This window comes from Rhipicephalus sanguineus, chromosome 3 (assembly GCF_013339695.2).
Source record: "Rhipicephalus sanguineus isolate Rsan-2018 chromosome 3, BIME_Rsan_1.4, whole genome shotgun sequence".
Classification (NCBI taxonomy): domain Eukaryota; kingdom Metazoa; phylum Arthropoda; class Arachnida; order Ixodida; family Ixodidae; genus Rhipicephalus; species Rhipicephalus sanguineus.
In genome coordinates, this window is record NC_051178.1 from 135,402,043 (window position 1) to 135,423,747 (window position 21,705).

At 42.2% G+C, this 21,705-nt stretch overlaps 1 protein-coding gene across 1 annotated transcript; it reads right to left on the reverse strand.

Moving 5' to 3' along the window:
• Positions 1–212: 212 nt before the first annotated feature.
• Positions 213–17,179, reverse strand: LOC119387220 (cyclin-dependent kinase 5). Its single transcript, XM_037654539.2, has 11 exons — positions 17,009–17,179; positions 16,621–16,709; positions 15,727–15,794; positions 12,209–12,326; positions 10,876–10,971; positions 9,761–9,835; positions 9,583–9,679; positions 7,721–7,790; positions 6,598–6,658; positions 5,500–5,580; positions 213–2,242 (listed from the first exon to the last, which is right to left on the reverse strand). The coding sequence occupies exons 1-11, from the start codon at positions 17,043–17,045 to the stop codon at positions 2,144–2,146; spliced, it is 891 nt and encodes a 296-aa protein (XP_037510467.1). The 5' UTR covers positions 17,046–17,179; the 3' UTR covers positions 213–2,143.
• Between the last annotated feature and the right edge of the window lie 4,526 nt (positions 17,180–21,705).

Consider the following 21,705-nt stretch of genomic DNA (forward strand, 5'->3'; position numbering starts at 1 on the left):
AAGCAATTTGCAACAAAAAGCTTTAAGCAAGTAATGCTGATGCAATATAACTGCTGTTGCATGCGCATCTCGGTGTTTGCACAAGTCATATGGCATCAGAACATGCATTATCACAGCTGCTACAAATTCTGCAAAAAACTTGTCCATTCAATTTCAATGTTTGAGACCAACAGTGAACACGAAGCGAAAAAGTCCATGGCAACCACAATGAAACAGTGACTGGTTTTACTCTCGAGTGCACAAGCAAGGACACGACTATGAAGGCTTGCTACCACTGACAAGTGGTTGAAAGAAAAAAACACTCCTCTGAGTGCTGTTCATTAAATAATACATCCTTTATCAGGTCAATAGTTACATTCCTCCTGGGCACAGCAAGGTAGTCTCACCACAAAAAACATGCTAACTTAGTCATTTAGATGTATGAGCTGGTAGCTGCTTTTAAAGGAAAACTGATGAGAAATGCTGCATCAGTTTAGAGTGCTATGATAATTATATTTTTAGGAAGTTTCAATTTTATAGTGTAGTGCCAAAATGCCAGCACTAGCATGTCAGTGATGTCATGGATTTCAATGTATGTTTTTCGTATCAGGGCCAACACAACTTAGTAAAAGTTCTCGGATATTCTCAAGTTCAGTCTGTGCCCTTTTGGAATACAATCAATGTTAAGCAATAAGAATTTAAGCCTGAGTGGAGGCCTTCAAAATCCATGTCGCAGCAAGCTGGCAAAAAAATGTCATACAGTGTCACCACCAGTCTGTAATCGTTTCTCGCTTACCAATTTGTGATAAGCTTAGGTGATTTGTGACGCTCATGGTAAAAACAAATTTTTTGGTACTGTAGTAGAGTATTTACTGTAAGAGCCCAAGTTATTTTTTTCTAAGCATCACTTCAAAATGTAGAGAACGTAGAGTAACACAACATTCCATTGTTGAGACATGTAGTAGGACATGAACAGCTTTTAGGACATAAAGAATGAATACTATTCTAATGAGAAAACTCTTTCACGAATTTCCACAAAATGTGCAATCATGCTACATTTAATTGGTCTAACATAGCAACTCATCCACAAGAAATGAGCATAACATCCTTTTTGACTGCCAAAAGTTACTTTTATTCTCCATGTCAGCACTGCAAGTATACATGAACATCTGAAAACCATTCTTCCTGAAGAAAAAGCACCTCATTCTACATCCATGTATACTTTGTCTTTGTCTTTTTAGCCACCAGCCACATATTATCTACACCTTTACCAAACAGTTTCAAACAATAACATTGCTCGACACTTTTTAATAAATATTTACCTTTCAGAAGTCGGCTTGCAATACAAAAGAAAGTGGTTTGTAACAAAGCAGGCTCATTATGTATTCAAACTCATTGTTAATAGGAGCTTGTGCAGCTTAAATATGAATGGTATATGGCACTGAAACTGAGAATATTTCGCACATGTGTAGAATGTTTTAAAAGCAGCAGCACACAACCAAAAGTCTGACCATATCATTGTTATAAAGCACACATTAATGATGGCCACACGAAACTTCAGTTCAACATCAACCTAAGCCACAAACTTTTCACCGGAAAGGACAAAAGTTTACAGACGATCAGTGGTCTGAAAAGCTTTATCACACACTATGCATGGAACCTGGAATAGACCAGCACCATCTTCAGCCACATGTGAAGTTAGTATTAAAATTCCCTTCTAATGCTTGGCTACTGATTTGACCTCAAAAAAGAATTGCACTCACAGTCCATAAGCTTACGTTCCTGACATCCACTTCCACAGCAAGTATATTAAAAATTATCCATGACTGCAGCTTGCTTCTTTCATTTTAAATTAATTAAATGTAAGAAAAATTCTTGTCATTTACAGCTGCCTGAAGTTGATTGTTTGATCACATTTCTATCGCTTATCAGGTACAAGCTCTCTTAATTCCATCAATGCCACTAAGACCATTCTGACAATAAACTTCCAGTAAGAAAAGACACTTAAAAAGCAAGAAAAGGTAACGTACCAACACTGAAATGAGGGAGCCGTGACGTTGACTCTATATATACATTACTGAATTCAAATGAAATGAATGTAGTGAAATGGTTGCAGACAGTGCCTTAGAGGTGGTTACCACGAGCCACTTGTGAGAAGAGGCGATCAGCCGTTCCTTATCGAGCTCGGGAGATCGCTGAAGTACGGGTGCTGCATGGCCTCTTCTGCCGAGAGCCTCATGGATGGATTGCAGACTAGGAGTTTCTAGAAAGCAAGTGTACGTAGAGTGGCTTTTTGAAACATTTCAAGAAAAAGAAAAATTGCATACCGTCGCTTTTATCTATTCTAGAGAAGGAGTCTGTCTCTAGGATGCATCTGAACTGCTGCGACAATTGGCATGCAACTCAAGGTCGCACATACTAAGAACAATGTGTGCATATGCTGTAACCTTTATCAAGGCCAGATGCCTAAGTATACCACGAAGTGTGTATGAACAGACAAAGAAGTGTTCTTGCACAGCATAAAACACAGTAGGACCCATACACTGTAGTAAAAAAATAAAACAATTCCAAGAAAGCAATATAAAAGTTCACAGACGATTACGATACTGCCTAATGCAAATTCTTAGCGCAGGTTTGTGTTGGTGCAAGGCAAACTGTGTTTCAAGTTTTAGCATTCCACAAGGTATCGACTGTGCCATAAATCATAATTTTTGTGAAGTAGGACAGCACCCACTACGCTATTATTCGTCTTTCTGCGGATAAGCGAGGTACCCGCTGCTACACATCTGAGGTATTATGTGCACCTTGTTGATGCTGCATGTGGCTGATGACGATGAAGAATTATGGCTGAGCTTTTTGCAGTGGGTTGCAAGCATTAAACCACGCACTCGTTGCACAATTAGCATTGTGTGATGACTGGTTGCTATTTTACTCTTCGGCCACGCTATATTACACAGGTTAACGCAATTCCTTGCCCTACATGATGCCTGTATAGGGTCTTTTTGCAAACGAGTTTCAAGCACCAGTGTGGCTCTGTGGTGGAATATTTGAATGCCACGCAGAAGGCCCACGTTCAAATCCCATTCGATCCTGGGTATTTTTTTTCTCATTTTACTTTTTCGTGTCTATCGGTTACATCACCGATGGCAACGGCGATGGCGACGCCGCTCAACGCAGGAATGGGCACCTAAGAGCTGCACTCTAAAAAAAATGCTAAATGAACAGGAAACTTTTGAACACCAATTGTGTCAAGCTTTACTGCAAAATAACGTACTTATGTTTTTAACAGCATGGCATTTTCAGTGACAGGAGAAGTTTGTCATTTGTAGTAGCACTAATTCAGTAACACAGCACAGTCGCATAAAAATTATAAAAATGCCGAAAGGTTCACCGGTTAATACCAAGACGTGATGGTGCAAATGAAACTGTTGCACTGCTTGAAGGCCTAATTTCATTATAAGAATGAAGAATAAGTATTGGCAATTTATGAAACCAGCATGGCAAAAACAAAACTGAATTACACTTACAAATTTTAGCATTTATGGCACCTTTTGATGAAGCAGCAACAGTAGCAAAAAAAAAAAAAAAAAAAAAAAAACGCCAGGCCTGCGCTGAAACCGCAGCACAGTCACAGCGAAAGCTGGAAGAGCGGCGTTTCTAGAGCCCGTTAAGCTCTCTTGGGGCTACAATTATGTTCACTTTGTTGACGCGACGACTGATGACGATGAAGAATTAAGGCTCAGCCCTTTGTAATGGGTTGGAATCTTTAAACGGCCTACCAGTTATGTAATTTGCATTGGGTGACGCCCGGTCGCTATTTCCCTCTCCCGTCATGCTGTATAACATAGGTTGACATGGGAGAGAGACGGGGGGGGGGGGGGATAACTTTAATGAGACCCCGAGGAAATGGATCACACGCTTATGGGCTTCCTTGGCAACCAATACAAGTGCACGTGCGAGGAACCCACTACGCTATAAATCATTGTAATTTTACTGAGACCCCGAGGAAGTGGATCATGCGCTTATGGGCTTCCTTGGCAACCAATACAAGTGCATTTGCGAGGAACCCACTACGCTATAAATCACTGTAATTTTTTAGAAGTAGGGCAGCAGGCACTGTGCCATTTTTCGTCATTCTACGGAGAGCGTTGATACCTGCTAAACGCATGTAAGGCATTATGCGCACTTTGTTGATGCTGTGCCTGACGACGATGAAGAATTATGGCAGAGCCCTTTGTAATGGGTTGGAAGCATTCAACAACCTACTCGTTGCACAATTCACATTGTGTGACGCCTGGTTACAGAATTCGCGTTGTGCGACGCTTGGTGCTTATTTTACTGTTCTACCACGCTATATTGCGTATGCTAATGTGGTTCCTTCCCGACATGAAGCCTGTATAGGACCTTTTTGCAAAGCAGTTTCAAGCACCGGCATGGCTCAGAGGTTGAATACTGCACTCCCACGCAGAGGGCCCAGGTTCGAACCTCGTTCCATCCTGGAATTTTTTTCTATTTCGTTTTTTTTTTTCTTATTTCGAGCGATACTGGTTACGGACACCGGCGGCGGCGGCGGCGGACAACTACGGCGCCAAAAAACGTCCGGTGAAATAATTTCGTAACAGCTTTCGCTGTAAAAAAAAGCAACTATGCACACGAAAAAAAGAAATATTACAATAGTGCACATAAATAGGCTGCATCTAAAACGGCTTTATTAATGTTCCACTTCTTCAGAAAATGGTCTTTCATAATTAGAAAAGGATGACGTTTGGAGAGCTAATTTCACTGATTGCCAAGCTTCATAATAGAGTTTTTAGTATATTAGCTGAAATTCATTCTGCTGGAAATATAAACTGTATGGAACGCAATGCTTTTGTGCGATGGAGAACAATGTACTAATTATCAAAACTGAAATACGTACAAAGCAGTAGGAAACGTCTAGTAGGTGTTTACAAATTTCCAGTACAGCATATATGCGGGGCTAAATCGTGCAAACTTCATACTGATATGCCTGCTTTGCATTCCTTCAAACAACCATTTTGATCAGCTTTCTTCTGTGTACGTTTCAATTTATGCTGATGATACAAGCCATTAGAGTTGTTCTGAATCTTTAAGGCACTAAATGAAGTGTTTATTGTGTTTTGCCTATTGGATTCCAGGCATTCAACCAATGTTTTTGTAACTTTTTTTCTGCTGCCAAAAACCTAACAACCGTGACGGGCCTGTGTGACATCCAGAGAAATTCATCGTTAAGTGGCTTTATGTGAGATGGCAGGAAAACCTACGCTCACTAGTAACAAAAAGATCTATAAATACGGCAGCAAGGCTATGAATCTGCACCAGTAGGCGAAGTTGTAGTGAATGCTGAATATTGGAACATTAGCTTTCATTGACGTTCCACTGAACTGTCTCTGCCGGATTGAAATTTCAAACAGTACTGATGTGTAATTCTCACAAATAAAACCTATGATCAGATACCAAGTAGCGAAGGTGTTGACTTTACTCAACATGCATGGCACAAACCTGCAGGAGGTCTCGTCCTCTGCAGCTCAACTTTGGCACCACTTGCGCAAAGCTGGTTGTTGGGTGGTATAGTGGGAACGACTGCAAGGGAGAATTCAGAAGGAACAAAGTAAGTAATGAGTGACAGGTCGGCCGGAAAAGAAATCACTTGCTGGTTACTCCCCATGTTGGACAAGGAGAATACCATTAGCCATAATAAGTAACTGAGTTTAAAAGAGACAATGAAGAGCAAAAAACAAACTCAGTTTCAATCGGTAATGGTGCTTATCATGTCTTCCACTTGAATGGATGCATCCTAAATAGAGAGCACCTGAATTTAACGAGACATATCCATACCCTCACAGACAGCGGTAGTATATGACCACATATCAAGTGAACAGTGCAATGAGTTGTGTGCTGCTGCGCTGTTATTAACAGCTGGCCACGCCATTTATCTGGAGATTGTGCCCACACTCTCCACTTGGCACACATCCCTTGGGGACCACAGCAGACAAATATTTCAGAAGGCTGCAATTACGATGACCAAGCAGTCTACCCCTTTGGTGAAACATGGGAGGCTGGGGCTTGAAGTATTTGCCGCATACTATGCACAAAGTGCACTCTCACCCTAGCATAGAGGCAGACTGGTCACTTATGGATGAACCCATCAGGCACATGGCCAGGATTTTTTTTTTTTTTTTTTGGGGGGGGGGGGGGGTGCCCAAGGCCTAATTTTTCGAAAGAAAGTCTTTCCATGGCAAAAAGAAAAAAAAAGTTGCCCGGGAATATAGAAGGCTGGACGAATTTCGGGGGGGGGGGGTGCTCTGCCCCCCCCCCCTTGCCTACATGCCTGGAACCCATCACATTGATATGACCTAAGGTCATGAAGGCCACTGTTAGATCTAGCTCGGAAATTACCTCAAGCTTTGAAACTTTACACGATATATACCATGTAAACACACGTTTTTCTTATCTCTACCACTTTCCCTATTCTGGCCTTGTCTCAGGGGAATTTTATATCGAAATTATATGCTTACTTGGTTGCTTTCTGATGAATGCAACAAAAACATTAATAGATGTTTTAAAGGTACCATCAACAGTAAACTGTCATTAATGTACCTTGTAGTCTGGTAGCTGTGTCATCCCTGGCCAGGTGTCTTCAGTTGGTGTTCCCAAGAGCGTACTACTCGTCAAGGAGGTTACTACTTGATTTAGGTATATGATGTTAAATATCACTTATTGACATTTATGTCACAATATGTACGAAGTTGACCTATCACAGAAGAATTAATGGCAGGCACTTGATGTCACGTGCATTTAAACATAGGACCAGTAAGCAAGAAAATAGATGTGGCAGCTAAACAACCACAATGAAAGATAGGTGTGCTGCTTTTGAAGACCTTTTACAAAGATACGCTCAGACAGTCTGCCTTTGTGAACAAAAAGAAAACCAGCCAAGGGTGTCAGCAAATGAAGTCGAAAATTGAGACTTAAGACATGTAGGCAGGCAAGGTGTGGGCTTGGTTGAAGTCAGACGGACAGTTTTAGATCTTTGGAAGAATCCTTCGTCTGGCTGTAGAGGTCATTACAATAATAATGACTGCACTGGGTTCGTAGAGCACTATGACCAGGACACAGTCTAGTTTTAGTAATAAGGGCTCTCAACATACTATCGTCATCTGTAGGTGATAGTGAAGAACAAAGCAGTGCCACAACTATGAGTCCTGAATCTCATTATTGAGAAAATGTGCGCCCAGAATGACGAGTGAACTCAAAGAAAAACAGTGGCGAACACTACTGTCGCTCATTAAAGATGCGATCTATGGGCTGTAAAGTGCACTGGCTATTTGAGTGTGATTATTCGTGCATTCTAGTGTAATTTCTGCAGCTTGGTAATGTTCCAGAATGTATACTTCCATTCACATTGCACACACAGTGTTATTAGACAAGATTATCTTGCTACAGAATTAACAATATCACTCAGAAAAGTTTCAGTATGTGTAGGTGCACTTTGTGACAAGTAATACGTTCCCAATGACTGGTAGCCCACATAAAAAAGGTAACTGGAAAAATGATAACCAGTGTGCATATGCTAACATCATGAGCAAGTACCATGCCATACAGTATGAAAAGTACACATGAATGAAATAATAATACTGTGCAAAAAACTTTTTAAGAAAGAAAAAACTGCAAACTCTTGCAATAGCTACACTCAAACAGTTGTAGCAAGCTTGAAGGATATTTGAATATCCGTTTTAGTTGATCATCCACATCACTCCCAGGGAACAGTGGTCTTCCTGCATTTGCAAGCTCTGCAATAATAATAAAAAAAAAAGTGATCCAATGGATGGCAACATTTTTCACAATATGGAAGAGCATGCAGTACAAACTTTCTGCTAGAAGTGAGCAAAATGATAATGATAGGTAAATAAATTAAATAAAATGCTAAGTATTGAACAAGAGCATGTCGAGATAACATCATCAAGGGATCACTCACCAGCCTCTAGTACGATAAATTTTAGTCATACACTAGAAGTTGCAAAGGGATATTAAATCGCATATGTATATTTGGAAAAAGTTTAGTGGTAGTTGACACAGATGCAAAGAAATTTTGTAAAGTGGAGGAAAATCGAGCTAACCCTACTGTACAGACATTCTCTCTAGCTTTCTTGATGAGGAAATAATGAGGATATAATGTCTGCAAACTACATTATTTTGCAGTCTACAGCCGATCGCCCACCAATGTCCCTTGTGTCACAGCCTCTTCCATCACGACCCCTTTGTCTTGTAGCATCTCTGTCTGGCACTAACCTCTGGCTCACAGGAGTTCTCTATTAATGGCTAATCAGTGGCATACATGCTGCCACCAGGGTCTTGCACTGGCATGCCATCATTCAATACATGTCAGGCCCGCACTGGTTCTTAGTTGATAGAGACATAGCGAGCATGCGATTTTTTTAGCTGTTTCCGACATGAAATTGTCAATGCCCTGCAGCATGCAGTGCAATATAATATTTGGCTCACATTCACAGAAGCCTCGACTAAAGATAGGTAATATTTCCTGTATGTTCAAAAAGTATTGCGGTGCCCCTACAACAGCAGATGCATAACCATTACATTGCATGACACCTCTCATCCACCCCGGAAGGAGGTACGACTGCGGTGGAGGCGATGGGGAAGACGGAGGAGGCGACAGTGACGAAATAGCGATTCAAGACGACAGAGACAGACTCATCACGTACCACGACATACTGGCACATTATAAGATACGAGAAGAATGCCCACCACCACACAAACAACTAGACAGATCTCAAGAAACAGATTGGAGAAGATTGCAAACCAGAACTTTCCCAAATCCAGTACACTTAAACAGAGTAAATTCCAGACAATACCCAAAAGCGAGCTGTATGCTCTGCAAGCACGAACATGCAGATATGGCACATATCTTATGGAAATGCACACAGATCAGGACAATATACAAAGACGACAACATAGGACCGGACCTTCTCGAGGAGCGATGGCTAAGCGCTCTGACTAGCTCATATCTACAAGAACAACTGTGGGCAATCCAGCGGGCCCGGGCAGTGGTGGAAAGGCTATGCCTCACCGCACATAATGCTCGGGTGGCCTGAGCCCGGGCCGGCAACCTTGCAGGTGTTTTTTTTTTTTTCTTAATAAAGTTTTTTCCGTCCGTACATTACGTAAGAAGATGTGTGGTTACGTTTCGGATATCTCAGGTTCACAACGCAATACTAAGGCCAACCTTGCAAAAAATTTCATAAAGTCCACTATACAAAGGAGAGCAAAATGGATTACGAATGACATGGTGCACAAAAACAAAGATTGAAGAATAGCCTGAGTAAAAACGCGTGCATATCAGTGCTGTGCGGTTCCTGTTGATGGTTTAACTTTTCTAAGCTTTACATAACCATATCATAGTGGCTTCTTTCTTTACTAAGTTACTTGTCCATATCAGAAATGTTCACTAATTCATCAAGTTCCTCCATCAGCTGTCTGAATTTTCATAGCTTCTATACTGAACGAACAAAGTGAAATGCTAACAGATAAGCAAACACAATATTAATGTGAAGTGAGTGGACCAACCTGCGAAAATGCAGCCAGCAGACCACATGTCGATGGACGTTGTGTAGAGCTTAGCCCCAAAAAGAACATCTGGGGGCCTGTACCAAAGCGTGACAACCTAGAGGATGAACAAATATATTTATAATGTTCATAACATTCGGCAGCTTTCTATGCCTGCAGCAGGTAACGATATACTTGCCTCGGCGGAGTAGCACCTAACAGGAATTCCGAACGCCCTTGCCAGACCAAAGTCGGCTAACTTTAGCTCTCCATTCTGAAAGGAAAAGGTGCCACACATATCGAAAGAGCCTACCTTACAGCTGTTAACTCTTTCTCAAACAACAGTGCACATGAAGCAACACTGATAATGGTCCAGTAGCTGTGAAGCTCTAGCAAAAGAATACTAATGACATTATTAGACCGAGGGGAACAGAAAGGCATTTCGTGAGTGAGAGTGCAGCTTTTGTGCTGTGAATTCAGGAGCACTATCTGGTGCACACGTTACTGCATGACCTGCCAACTGGGCAGGATTAGTAAAATTTGTTGGGCTAGTTGGTACATGCTTACTGAAATACAATACCTGCCACGGTGGTCTAGTGGTTAAGGTGGTCGACTGTTGACCCGCAGATCGCGAGATCGAATCCCGGCCACGACGGCCGCATTTTCAACGAAGGCGAAACTGCTTGAGGCCCGTGTACTTAGATTTAGGTGCACGTTAAAGAACCCCAGGGGGTCGAAATTTCCGAAGCCCTCCACTACGGCGTCTCTCATAATCATATGGTGGTTTTGGGACGTTAAACCCCAGCAATTATTATTATTACTGAAACACAAAGATGCGTACCACCGAGGAAGAATATAAGACAGAGCAAAAAAAGGGTGTCACTCGCAACTAACTTTATTCTCAGAACATCAGCGACATATATAGCCGTAGCAACCATGCGTGCACACATTGCCTCACATGCTCGTGAAAATACACGTGATAGGAATGACAAAAACGACTTAATCGAAAAAATATTTGAGGAAGCTAAATTCACCACCACGCAGAACAGATGTGTCACTTACACACGTCTCTCTTCTTTTTAATGTCGTATGCTTCCATAATTTCATGCGCTAAGGTATCATTACTCTTTCCAAGAACAGATACACTTGAAAACCGAGGCTCACATTTACAGGAACCGCAGTGCACGGGCAAATGTGCTGAAAGTTTATTTTTCACAGAAAGTTCACGGAAGGGCAGGATTACTCGCTACATTTTAAATGGCTCTGGCTTGTATAGTTACAGGAAGTGATGGTTACCAGAGTGAAATTACTTACTTTGTTAATTAGAAGATTTTGTGGCTTGAGATCCCTATGCAGGATGTTATTGCTATGGCAGAATGCAAGGCCACGAAGAAGCTGGAACATAAAGGACTGCAAGGACAAAACAAGCACAGTTGATTATTGTGCATTACCATAAGAAAGAATCATCAATAACATCTGGACCCTATAAAGTAAAGAAAGTGAACAGATGAAAATTGTTAATACATGCTACTGCCCAAGTTTATGGAGTGCTGGAGACTCCTGAGTGATAAGCACTACTCAGACATGGTTCTTTCATCTTTGAAAATTTTGAAATGTAAATCAGACTGGCTGTCAGAAGGGGTGAATATGTCTACAAGGGAAGGTATGGTCTCCAAGCCTGATTAGTGCATAATGTTTGCATACTATTCAACACAACATGCAAACATTGCACTCTTATTTTGTATTAAGTCAGAAACAGGACAAAATTAATAAAAAAGCTTCTTAATAAACACCAAGATACCCGTCATAATTCAACTACAGTTGTCTGTGAATAAAGTAAGATTACATCACATTTGAAAGCAGAAACTTAGCTGACAGCTTTTGGAAACTTTTCTCAAGACACACATGCAAACAAAAGAGGAGGGAGCAAAACAAGCAATATGCATCATTGTGAAATTTGTGACACGATACTAAACTTCACAGAAACTGCAGCTTTAGCACGACAAATTGAAAAAGCAAGCACTGGCCCATCATCTCCTTTATTCAATTATTAATTTGTCTTTCTCCTCCAATGAAATGAAAATGGAGCTTTGAAAAAGACAGTCTGGCAGGATGAAAATGGTTTAGCCTTTTGTCGCATTATGCCCGGAGGCCTGGATACGTTATCATCATAAGAACGAGAGACTACTCCAAAAGATGCACACTGCTGATGCCATTAGAAGGATGTCAATGGCATGCTTATTACATGCAAGCGTGCATAACATGAATGAGCACTTACTTTCTCTGGGTGTCTGTACAACACGTACATGACACTAGTGCATTGTTGTGAAGCAAATCCCATTAAGTTTTTGGTGATGATGACACTATTACATTGAGTGTCATAAAATGTGATTACGTAGCCTCCATTTTTCTTTTCGTAACCCCAGTGAACTATAGTGGCATAGGAATAACACAACTAAAGATGTCATACTGTATGCAGCCAAACTCACATCTAGACAAGCATTAAAGCATTTATGGTGAAAAAGCTACTTCAGGGCAAAATGTTCCAAAAGAAAAGATTTTTTTTTTTTGAAAGCATGCAGAACAAACAGTTACTGCCTTTTTCTTGACAGCACTGGATTTCTTTTTTCTTTTATAGAAAGCTCACCTTAACAACTTCGAGATCAATCTCCCCATTGAGGCTGTCAAAATACTTCTTCAGGTCCTGGTCACAGTGCTCAAATACAAGAGTCAATTTTTTCTCACTGTGAAGAACATCATGTAACCTGGATAGAGAACATAGCAATTTGTCATCACTATCAAGGATTGAAGTGCATTCACGCAGCATTGAAGTGCAGTACTCCGTTTTTTGTGCTCAATAATATAACTAAAGCATCCCGTGTATTAGAGCACTGCACGGGCCCGGGCCAGCCCGAAAGCCCAAGCCCGGCCCGGCCCGCGGGCCGGGCTGGGCCGGGTAAGGGGTTGTTGGATCGGGCCCGGGCCGGGCTCGGGCCCATGATCTTCGGGCTCGGGTCGGGCTCGGGCCTGAGCCAGGCCCGTATTAGGCCCGGGTCACATACGTATATGTATAATTGCGTGTGTACGTTGTGTGGCTTTGTTTTTGTTGTTTTGTGGGGTTTAACTTTTCGGAAGGGACCCAGGCTATATGAGACGCCGTCGTTGAGGGCTCCGGGTAATTTAAACAACCTGGAGTGCATTGGCGTGCACAGAAATTGCACAGTACAAGACGTCTAAAATTTTGCTCCATCGGTATGCTACACTAGATTTCAAGAAACGCCTAATATAAGTTTCCGCCATTATAGTGAGTGAAAGACTTACTTGGGTACCGTGTAAGAAAAGCAACGGTAACCTGCCTAGATTAGTGTATATAAGATGTGCGCGTTCGTATCTAGGGAAACATTTCGAGTATGCAGGTACGCTCGCATGCCCGTAGACTGGCCAACGCGACTTGTGAGTCATTAATATCTCAGGAGCTGTTTTTCGTGCATTTTGAGTGCAAGATGCGGAGCGACTCTTATCACAGGGCGAACGCCGTTGTTGATTTTGCCATTACTAGTGGTGAGGCGCCAGACACTCGTTTCCCTGAGTGTGGCTCACAACTGGAGTGATCAGGCTAGAGAAGCGATCCGGGAGTCTGGGAATAACCAACACGCAGACTGATTAGTTTTATTTAAAGCTCTCTTTATTCAACACACCGTTACTGTACACACGTCTGACACGAGGACGGTGGCTCGCTCGTTAACGGGTGTGCCTTGCTTTGACAGATATATGGCACTGCGGTGGCGGTGACTCGGGGAAGAAGGGTTGGGACAAAGAACCTTGTTGTTTTGAGCACGAAAACGTAGTGTAGATTGGGTGCAGTTGCCTGCCGAGGAGTCAACACGACAGCTTTAATTTATGTAACGCTGCCCAGCCTGGTGTAATCCTTCCAGAAGCAGCTAGAGCACGTTTTATTTTTCATTGCATTGTGCAATAGATGAAGTTTGCAGGAGACTTGCTATTCTTCCTCAACAGCCCTAGCTCGTATGCAGTTGATGTAGACTCAACCTAAAAATGTCTGCCATGCTTTTTTTCTCCACTTTATGCAGGTATTATATCTTGTAGTTGTTCTTTGAAATGCAAAAATGAGATGGCGTGGTTAGCACTGCGTGCGTACATGAAAGAGCCAGCTATGACTCCAATTATATTTTATATTGCCCTGCAATCATTTCGCAAGAGTGTTATGCGCGTAATTCACCGAAAGTATACAGAGTACCAGTGAAAGTCGTGACACTGAAAGAAGTTCCTAAAACAATCTCTAGAAAATATATTTTGTGCGGCAGGTATCTTCACAATGACCGAAGGTTGGACAGTGCCTCCTTTATGCTCAAGGCATAACTAGCTGAAACGGGCCGGGCCGGGCCGGGCCCAAACCTTTCGGGCCCGGGCCGGGTACGGGCCACATTTAAGAACACCGGGCCGGGCTCGGGCGGGCCGGAGCATGGCATTTTCGGGCCGGGCCGGGCCCGGGCCGGAAAAATCGGCCCGTGCAGTGCTCTACCGTGTATGACCCCCCCCCCCCCACCATGAGCATCCGTTAAGTGAATAAACCTCAAATCAGTTGGCTAGTTTATGAAAGGTCTGTGAAATGCCTGAGAGCAGGAACCTCTTATGGCAATAGCTGTACTTGAATATGTTCAGAGTTGCTATGCTAAACTACCAGTTGAGAAAGCAAACAGCTTTAAATGAGCCCGATATTAGTGTCAGTTGGCAAATATTCAATGTAGCCTGTGAAGTTTGGGGTTGGAAAATTACTACAGCCAATGTAGGAATGGCTAAAATTCAATTTGCAAAGAATTAAAAAGAGGTCGATATACAGAACGTTGACCATTTCTTAATAGGCATGTTGTGAACATGGCTCTAAGCAGCAGCTCCAATCTACATTTGTAGCTAGAACTATCTACACCCCAGAACAACTCTTTGTGACATTTCCGAGATATTCAGGTAATGGTGGTCGAAAACATGCGCGCCCTCGTACAATGGTTCTAGGAATAGGCTGGAAATGCTGTCGGCAGGTACAACTGAGCAAGTTAAAAAACTTGACCTTTAAAGAATCAGCCGACAACTGCCTTTTGAGTCTCTTGAAATTGCTGAAAACAGGAACCAGGAAATTATTAGTGTCAGTTTCATAACTGCAAACAAGCTCTCAAAATCGAGCATAATACGATTAATTCATAAGTGTTTAAAAGTATGCTACTATAGTAGTATTTAAAAAAAAAGTTACTTTTGGCAGTCTTGAGAGAGATCTGACCGTACTTGCTTAATTCCTGTCCTCCTAAATTGAAAACGAAATTCAAACAAGGCATACCAGTCTAACAACAACAAAAGTAATAAAGAAAGAAAAATGTTTCTGCAGCATCTTGCCTGGCATCACTTTGAAGTCGGACTGAAGTAACTGCTTGGTTTTGTCTCTAGCTCAGGAACGTCCCCCAGCGTGTAATACATGTTAAATGAAATGTGTGAAAAGAACATTAACCCCGAGCTCTTGATGACTTCAGTTCACTGCGAGCTATTGCCGCTTTTTAGCTTACAGCATGCTCGCCTCAAGTGAATTTTGCCACTCTTTGAGTGGCTTGTGATGAACAGAAGCAATCAAACAGTGCCTTCCTTTCACAACACGGAGAGCAGTAGTTGTTCTGTTATCTGCATTTTCATCAAGTTATACTTTGACTGTTACCCCGAAGATCAATGTAGCTATCCCAAAACAGACAAGCTGTGGCACTGTCTGTTGCCAAAAGTTCAACGGCAGTGGCAAGAACATTTGTAAGGAAAGCAGGATCTGGTGTAGGCAGCGTAACAGCACAATTCAGACGATCGTGTTTTTAATGCCATCATTTCACTGATAGTCTGCATAAGTTTGCATGGCATTAGTGGAGGAACTTTGCGATCCAATCATTTTCACAAAGCTCCAAGGAATGAAGTGGGTGGTTCATAATAGTGAATAAGCAATTATTTTTCACCCTACAAAGTTCTCTAAGTTTTTCATGTGTTTTAAGCACATTTTTGAAGTTTTCAATTAAGCTGAAGGAAATTAGGGCTAGGTTAACACTGTATTTCAAATGTAAAAAAAAAAAAACAGAGGCGTTAAGGGCATACATAACAAGCAGCAGTTCAAGAACTCACCTCACAATATTCTTGTGCTTTAGTTCTTTAAGAAGACAGATCTCTCGCAACGCAGAACTTGGTACTCCCTGCAGTGAAAAGTTTAAACAATCAAACCATGGCTCCTCAGAGTTTTAAGGCTTTTTACTCCCCTTTCAGAATTGAAGGAAAGGAGCAAAGTTATTAGCATGTGACCTCTCTCCTTGGAGATGTATCTGGCTTATTATGCTAATAAACGGTATATATACTCTGTACAATCAGCAATAACAAAAACCGACTCGTGTATCTTGCTGTACTATTGGAAGTGGTCGACCACTTACATTGTTTCACGTGATGCCGTGCTTCGCAAAAAACCTAACTAGCATGATAGGCATTGTGTGAATAACTACAGCGTCCCCAGGAACAGCTTACATTGAGAATAAAGCTTTGAACATACTACGATTTCGCCGTTCTCATATTTTAGCAAACAGAAAAGAAAGAAATTGTGACAGTATGGACATGTACAAGACTATTTTTCAAAAGAAATATGATGAAAGATTTTTAGGTGTTTCAAAAGCTGTCGTGATTTCGACAGTGAAGTTGCCTGCGCAAGCACAGCACTTCGATTTCAGAGTTATACCAGAAATTATTTTTGCCCATGAAAGCACTCCTCACAAGTAAACATGTTGGATTTCAACGTACGTGTACTGTACACACATCTCGGCGAGGCGTCTAATCAGTTTACACAGAGCATTTCTTATTACTGGCCATATAGTCAACATTGTCTTGTTCTTTTCTTAATCACTCTGGTGCAATGCCTGCACTTGTGCAAAGTTACAGCTTGAATGTTCGAGTTGGCGATCGATGTAGTGGGTTAGTCGCACAAACGCGATTCAGAAAAACACAAAGAAATGTGGTAACAAACTTTCACCCTACCTCGTCGTCGTCATCGAGCCTCACACGCTTCAGCGCAACAATCTCTTGCGTCTCTCTGTTTTTCGCCTTGAACACAGTCCCGTATGTGCCTGGAACGTATTCACAACACCGCGATTTGAGTAGCCGCTCGAATGTGTCACGGTACACCTGACCTTATTACACGTTTAAATGACAATATAAATAAACAATAAGCACGAGGAATCGTGGATATAGTTATCAGAAGAGGTACAACGACTTCACGTCAAAGAGTGACATTGTTTGGGGGGGAAATATTGAAGAAAGCGATACGAAAAATATGAAAGAGGAAACCGAAAGAGTTATGAGACAGGAGAGGTACCGAAAGAGGTATGAAAAAGACAACTGTTGTGAGCAAACAAGGACGCTCTACCTTCTCCTATCTTCTCAAGCTTCTCATATTTTTGCATGGCAACTGGGGAAATAACGGTACATAACAACCGTTCCTTCGATTAGTGACTGTTTACACCGGCCACAGAGTGACCAAAAACCAGCTTTGCTTGGGTACAAGAATACTCGTAAGTGTGCCGTCCACTGCGAGGAGCAATTGAGGCGAAGGTATTGTCAGAACAATGAAATGCGTAGATGGCAGTGACAGTTAGAGGCGGGTTACATCAATGTTTGCGGCATGGTTTGCGGTGTGGAGAAAACACGCGCAGCACTCCCCTTGCGCGCAGCGCCCTCTTGAGGCATCGCGAGTCTCTCTAAAGAACAGTAACACAGTAACCCTAACTAGTGGCACACCACTACGTGGGGTGGGGCGCCGCGCGTGTTGTGCACTAGTTGTGCATGTTGGACGGCGTGCTTTTGCGATGTCGGTCAAGCACAGAGACATTTGCGGAGTTTTGCGTGGCCGGTGTAATGAGAAGCAACGCGACATCCAGCAGTACATGGTGGTGTGTCCCGTCGACATGACCAAGAAGAGCGCATTCGATGCGGCTAATGTAATCGTTGGCAGGGTTCTGTTTGGTGTCGCAGAAGTCCGTGGTATGCCCGTGTCACTGTGGCGCACGTAACCCACGAGCCGCTTCGCCCTTCTCAGTATTTTGCCAGCGTCCGTGGTGTGCCCGTGTCTTTGGGGCGCACGTAACCCACGAGCCGCTTCGCCCTCCTCAGTATTTTGCCAGCGTCCGTGGTGTGCCCGTGTCACTGGGGCGCGACCCACGAGCCACTTCGCGCTTCTCAATCTGGCAACAGACTTCTGCGACATCAAACAGAACCCTGCCTAACCGTCGACCCAGCGGCCTCAGTTGGATAGCCGGTCTCGGTAAGCAAAGTTTCGTTATGCAGCAGATGTGTTTCTTGCTCCAAAATTTCTAGTTTTTTTGTTTGTGTTACCATTTGTGCTCGCTTGCTATTGACGTATTTATCCCGCGTCCACGTATTACCGTACTTGCAGAATTGTAGGTCGACCCAATTTATCAAAATTTGAAATCAGAAGTTGGGAGGTCGACTTACAATCGAAACCGAAACTAGTTTGGTCGACTTACAACCGAAACAAATGAGAAATCAGGCACGCTGGCACATGGTTACAACATTATATTTACGTTCCGGCCCTACCTGTAGCATATAACGTATTTTCTCGTCTATAACCCGCATCGTCAGCAACGATTCGCGGAATTTTTTTTTTTTAAATGATCCCCGCGTATTGCCGTGAAGCTAGCTTTCCTGCATGGCTGGGAGAACTGCCGTGAAGCCACATTGCACACCGGAATTCGAGTTGTCATCAGCAACATCGTAAATAAATTTCCTTTATGAAATGCGCTTGTGCTTTTTTTTTTTTTTTTTGTCGTGCGATCCCAGGGGGGTCGATTTTAGGGGGGGTCAACCTACATTCGAGTTGGCTTACAATCGTGTAATATATGGTACTTGATTTGCCTTTGCGAGAGTTTCATTTAGCATGTTTTGGCTAATGTGGTCTCTTGCAGTGTTGTGTTTGTGCTAAAAGCTTTGGCCACCTCCGGACTTATTGAAACCACAGTCAGGCGCTCGCGCATTACAAGAGATGGGAGCTTGTTGTTCTATCGGTGGCTCACTTGTGTCATCCTTCTCTCGCTCCACGAGTGTACTATGAAAAAAATGCTGAGATAAATGGATAAACTTTCACCAGTGTGCCCCTTCACCCAACAAGCGAGTCCATGGCAGCAAAACAAAAGGGTCGCTTCCGATGAGAGCCACAGAGGCACACCGGAGAATTCGCGCGCACGGGTCAGCTGCTTGCTTAACACGTACACCCGACAGTCTCTGGGCACGAGCCCAGTCTTGGGCTGATAATCAGCTTTATGGTTCCTGTGCGCACTTAGCCGGGAACACGGCTCTGCCTGATGACGCACATGCAGAGTGTCATTGCATGTAAACCGGCAATGAAACAGTGAAGAGTGGAGCTCGAGAAGAGGGACCTCAACGTGGTGCTTTGTGTCATCTGCCCTTTTGCGCTAATTTGCTAACAGCTTGGATGCAATATGTCACTCCGCATGTGCGGAGCTGTGTTCAGGCTGCGTGATTCACTGTGTGCTGTCTTTACTGTACTTCTGGCTTATTTGCTGGCATGAACCGCCCATCTCTGTGGGTTGAATGTAAAACTATGATATGATATGATACAGCATTGAATTAATAATCTATAGATGACCAAGTAACGCATCTTTATGGGAAAAATCATGTCAAGATAGGATCGCAGGTTTTCCATTTGTTTTGCTACATAACTTAAAAAAATATCTTTTTTACACATGGCAGGAATCATCAGATCCAGCCGAATTTGTACCTGGGAACCTGAAGGCTTGGTCTGGCAAGAACAGGCTTGCACAAGATAATCCCATGGAGACCACAGTATGTGTCATTAACTTTCAAAGAGCTTTTTTCATCTGAAAAGACGCTAGAATTGTGGTTCATTTATCTGCAAACCCCATTATGCAAGGCACTGTGCAACTATTTTCACGAGTGCCATCAAGCTGTCAATATGGATGCCCTGGAGGAGAATTCGCTGTCTTTCTGCCTACAATATAAATTCTGTCCGAATACTTGCCAGTTGGGATTTTGCGGACAGAAGTCTGGTAACTACACATTTTGCATCGGGGATCCATGTGACAGCTCGTGCTGTCTAGCTGTGGTGTCTATCCATGTCTGATTTGCTTAACGTTCAGCATATTAGCACCGAGTTCGTAACAAACAGCAAAGTTTTCAGCAACGTTGGAGCGATGTAGGCTAGGATCGTTTTGACCTGTTTGAAGGCTGGTGTCTTTATTATAACAAAACAGGTCAACACTGAAGGGGACTGGTCTTTCGGTGGCTTTTATTTTTGCAAAAAAAGGAGGCACACTACTAACCATCCCTGTATTTTTTACCAGGAGTGTGATGATCATTGTGCAGTTGATATATGTTTAAAATTTATGCCTTATGAACAACAGGAAACACAAATAAAATTGATGCCACTGCCATTGTATAATAATCCCATAGGTTAATGGAAGTGCAGTACCTAGACAGTTTAGTTTTGAAGGGTTTTAACCAGCCATTATAGTGCAGTTTAAGCTCACTAACGTTTTCTTCAACCCATTCTTGCAGATTGGACACAGTGCATATTTAGTGTTTTCATAACATGATTCCAGTGCTGAATAAAATGCCTTCTAAGCTAAATAGTTTATTATTCTTGTGTCATCTCATCAACACTCTCAGTGTAACTATAGTAAAGTTGTAAACTGGTAACACATAAAATTAGTGTTTTATGCAGATTCATTGCTCTCGGCTGGTGAATAGAACCCCGTTCAGTGCACAGACACTAAGATGAAAATGAGCCACAGAGTTCTTCCTATCAAGGTCGAAAAACTATAAGAGAGAAATAGTTACTCGTTGACATTCTCAGAGGTGTATCATTGTATGCCTGCTGATCTACTAAATGAGAAAACTCATACCCGCCTGCATCTTCACGAAACCAAATCTGGTTCAGGAACTTCTTAGGCCTCAAGAACAGATTCCACGTGTACGTTTATGAAACTGATTGAAGTGCTTCTTACCACATGGCAAAAAAAAAAACATTTTAGACTGATCTGTTACGAAAGATGATTTCGGCAAAAATCTGAGAAGTGCCCTTATAAATTTTGTTTCGAGAAAAAAAATCTTTTCAATTGCTTGAAGTTCACATAATGAGTGTATATTTCTGCATTTTGAATAAAGTGACTTTTTAAAATTATTTCTGACTAATCCGTTTTGCATTTTGGCAAATGTTTCACAACCTATGCTTGAGCATTTGTCATTGTTCTGCATGCGGCGATTAAGTTAATCATTCCATATATTTCCCACAGAATATACCATACAAATGTGGGCGCTGTACATTTGTGGATTAGGAGGGTGGTGAACTGCTAAGCAAAAGAAGTATGGTTGACCTACCTGTCTTTATTTCAGGGCACTTTTATTTATTAGGTGCAATGAAAGTAAAGTGCAATTTGCCGTATAGGTGGGATATGATTCCAAAACCTCTGCATGTCACATGTGATGTTCTCAATCCAATGGAAGAGCTTTGTACAAGACATGCGGAGGTTGCGAGTCCAAATCCCATACAGCTGTATTTCATATAATGAAACCTTCGCCATTTAATGGTTTACAGCAAAAACTTCTAATTTATAAGCTTTATTTATATATATATATATATATATATATATATATATATATATATATATATATATATTTTAGAACTGACCTATTTCATTGGGCTGTATTTTGTTACACATTACCCCATTTTAATGGGGTTTGTGGCAAAAGATTCAGGAAGGATGAAAACTTAATGGCTGCACTGGTTGTTCATGTGCAACGCCGAAAAAAGTATCATGGGAATGGCAAACATCACTGCCGACACATTGCAAAGCGTTGCAGCCAACATGGAGTGGAGAGTTCAGTTATGCCTATGCCAGGAGTGTGGTCATTTTGAAGACCTGCTGTAGGGCAAGTGATTATAAACTTTGATGACCTTTCAAACCTTTACAAGGCTTTACTAGTCAAGCTTGGTATACCGCATGGCAATCAGAGTTTTTATTAGTGTTTCAAAGGCGCAAGCCATCCATTATTGCGGTTTTCGTTATT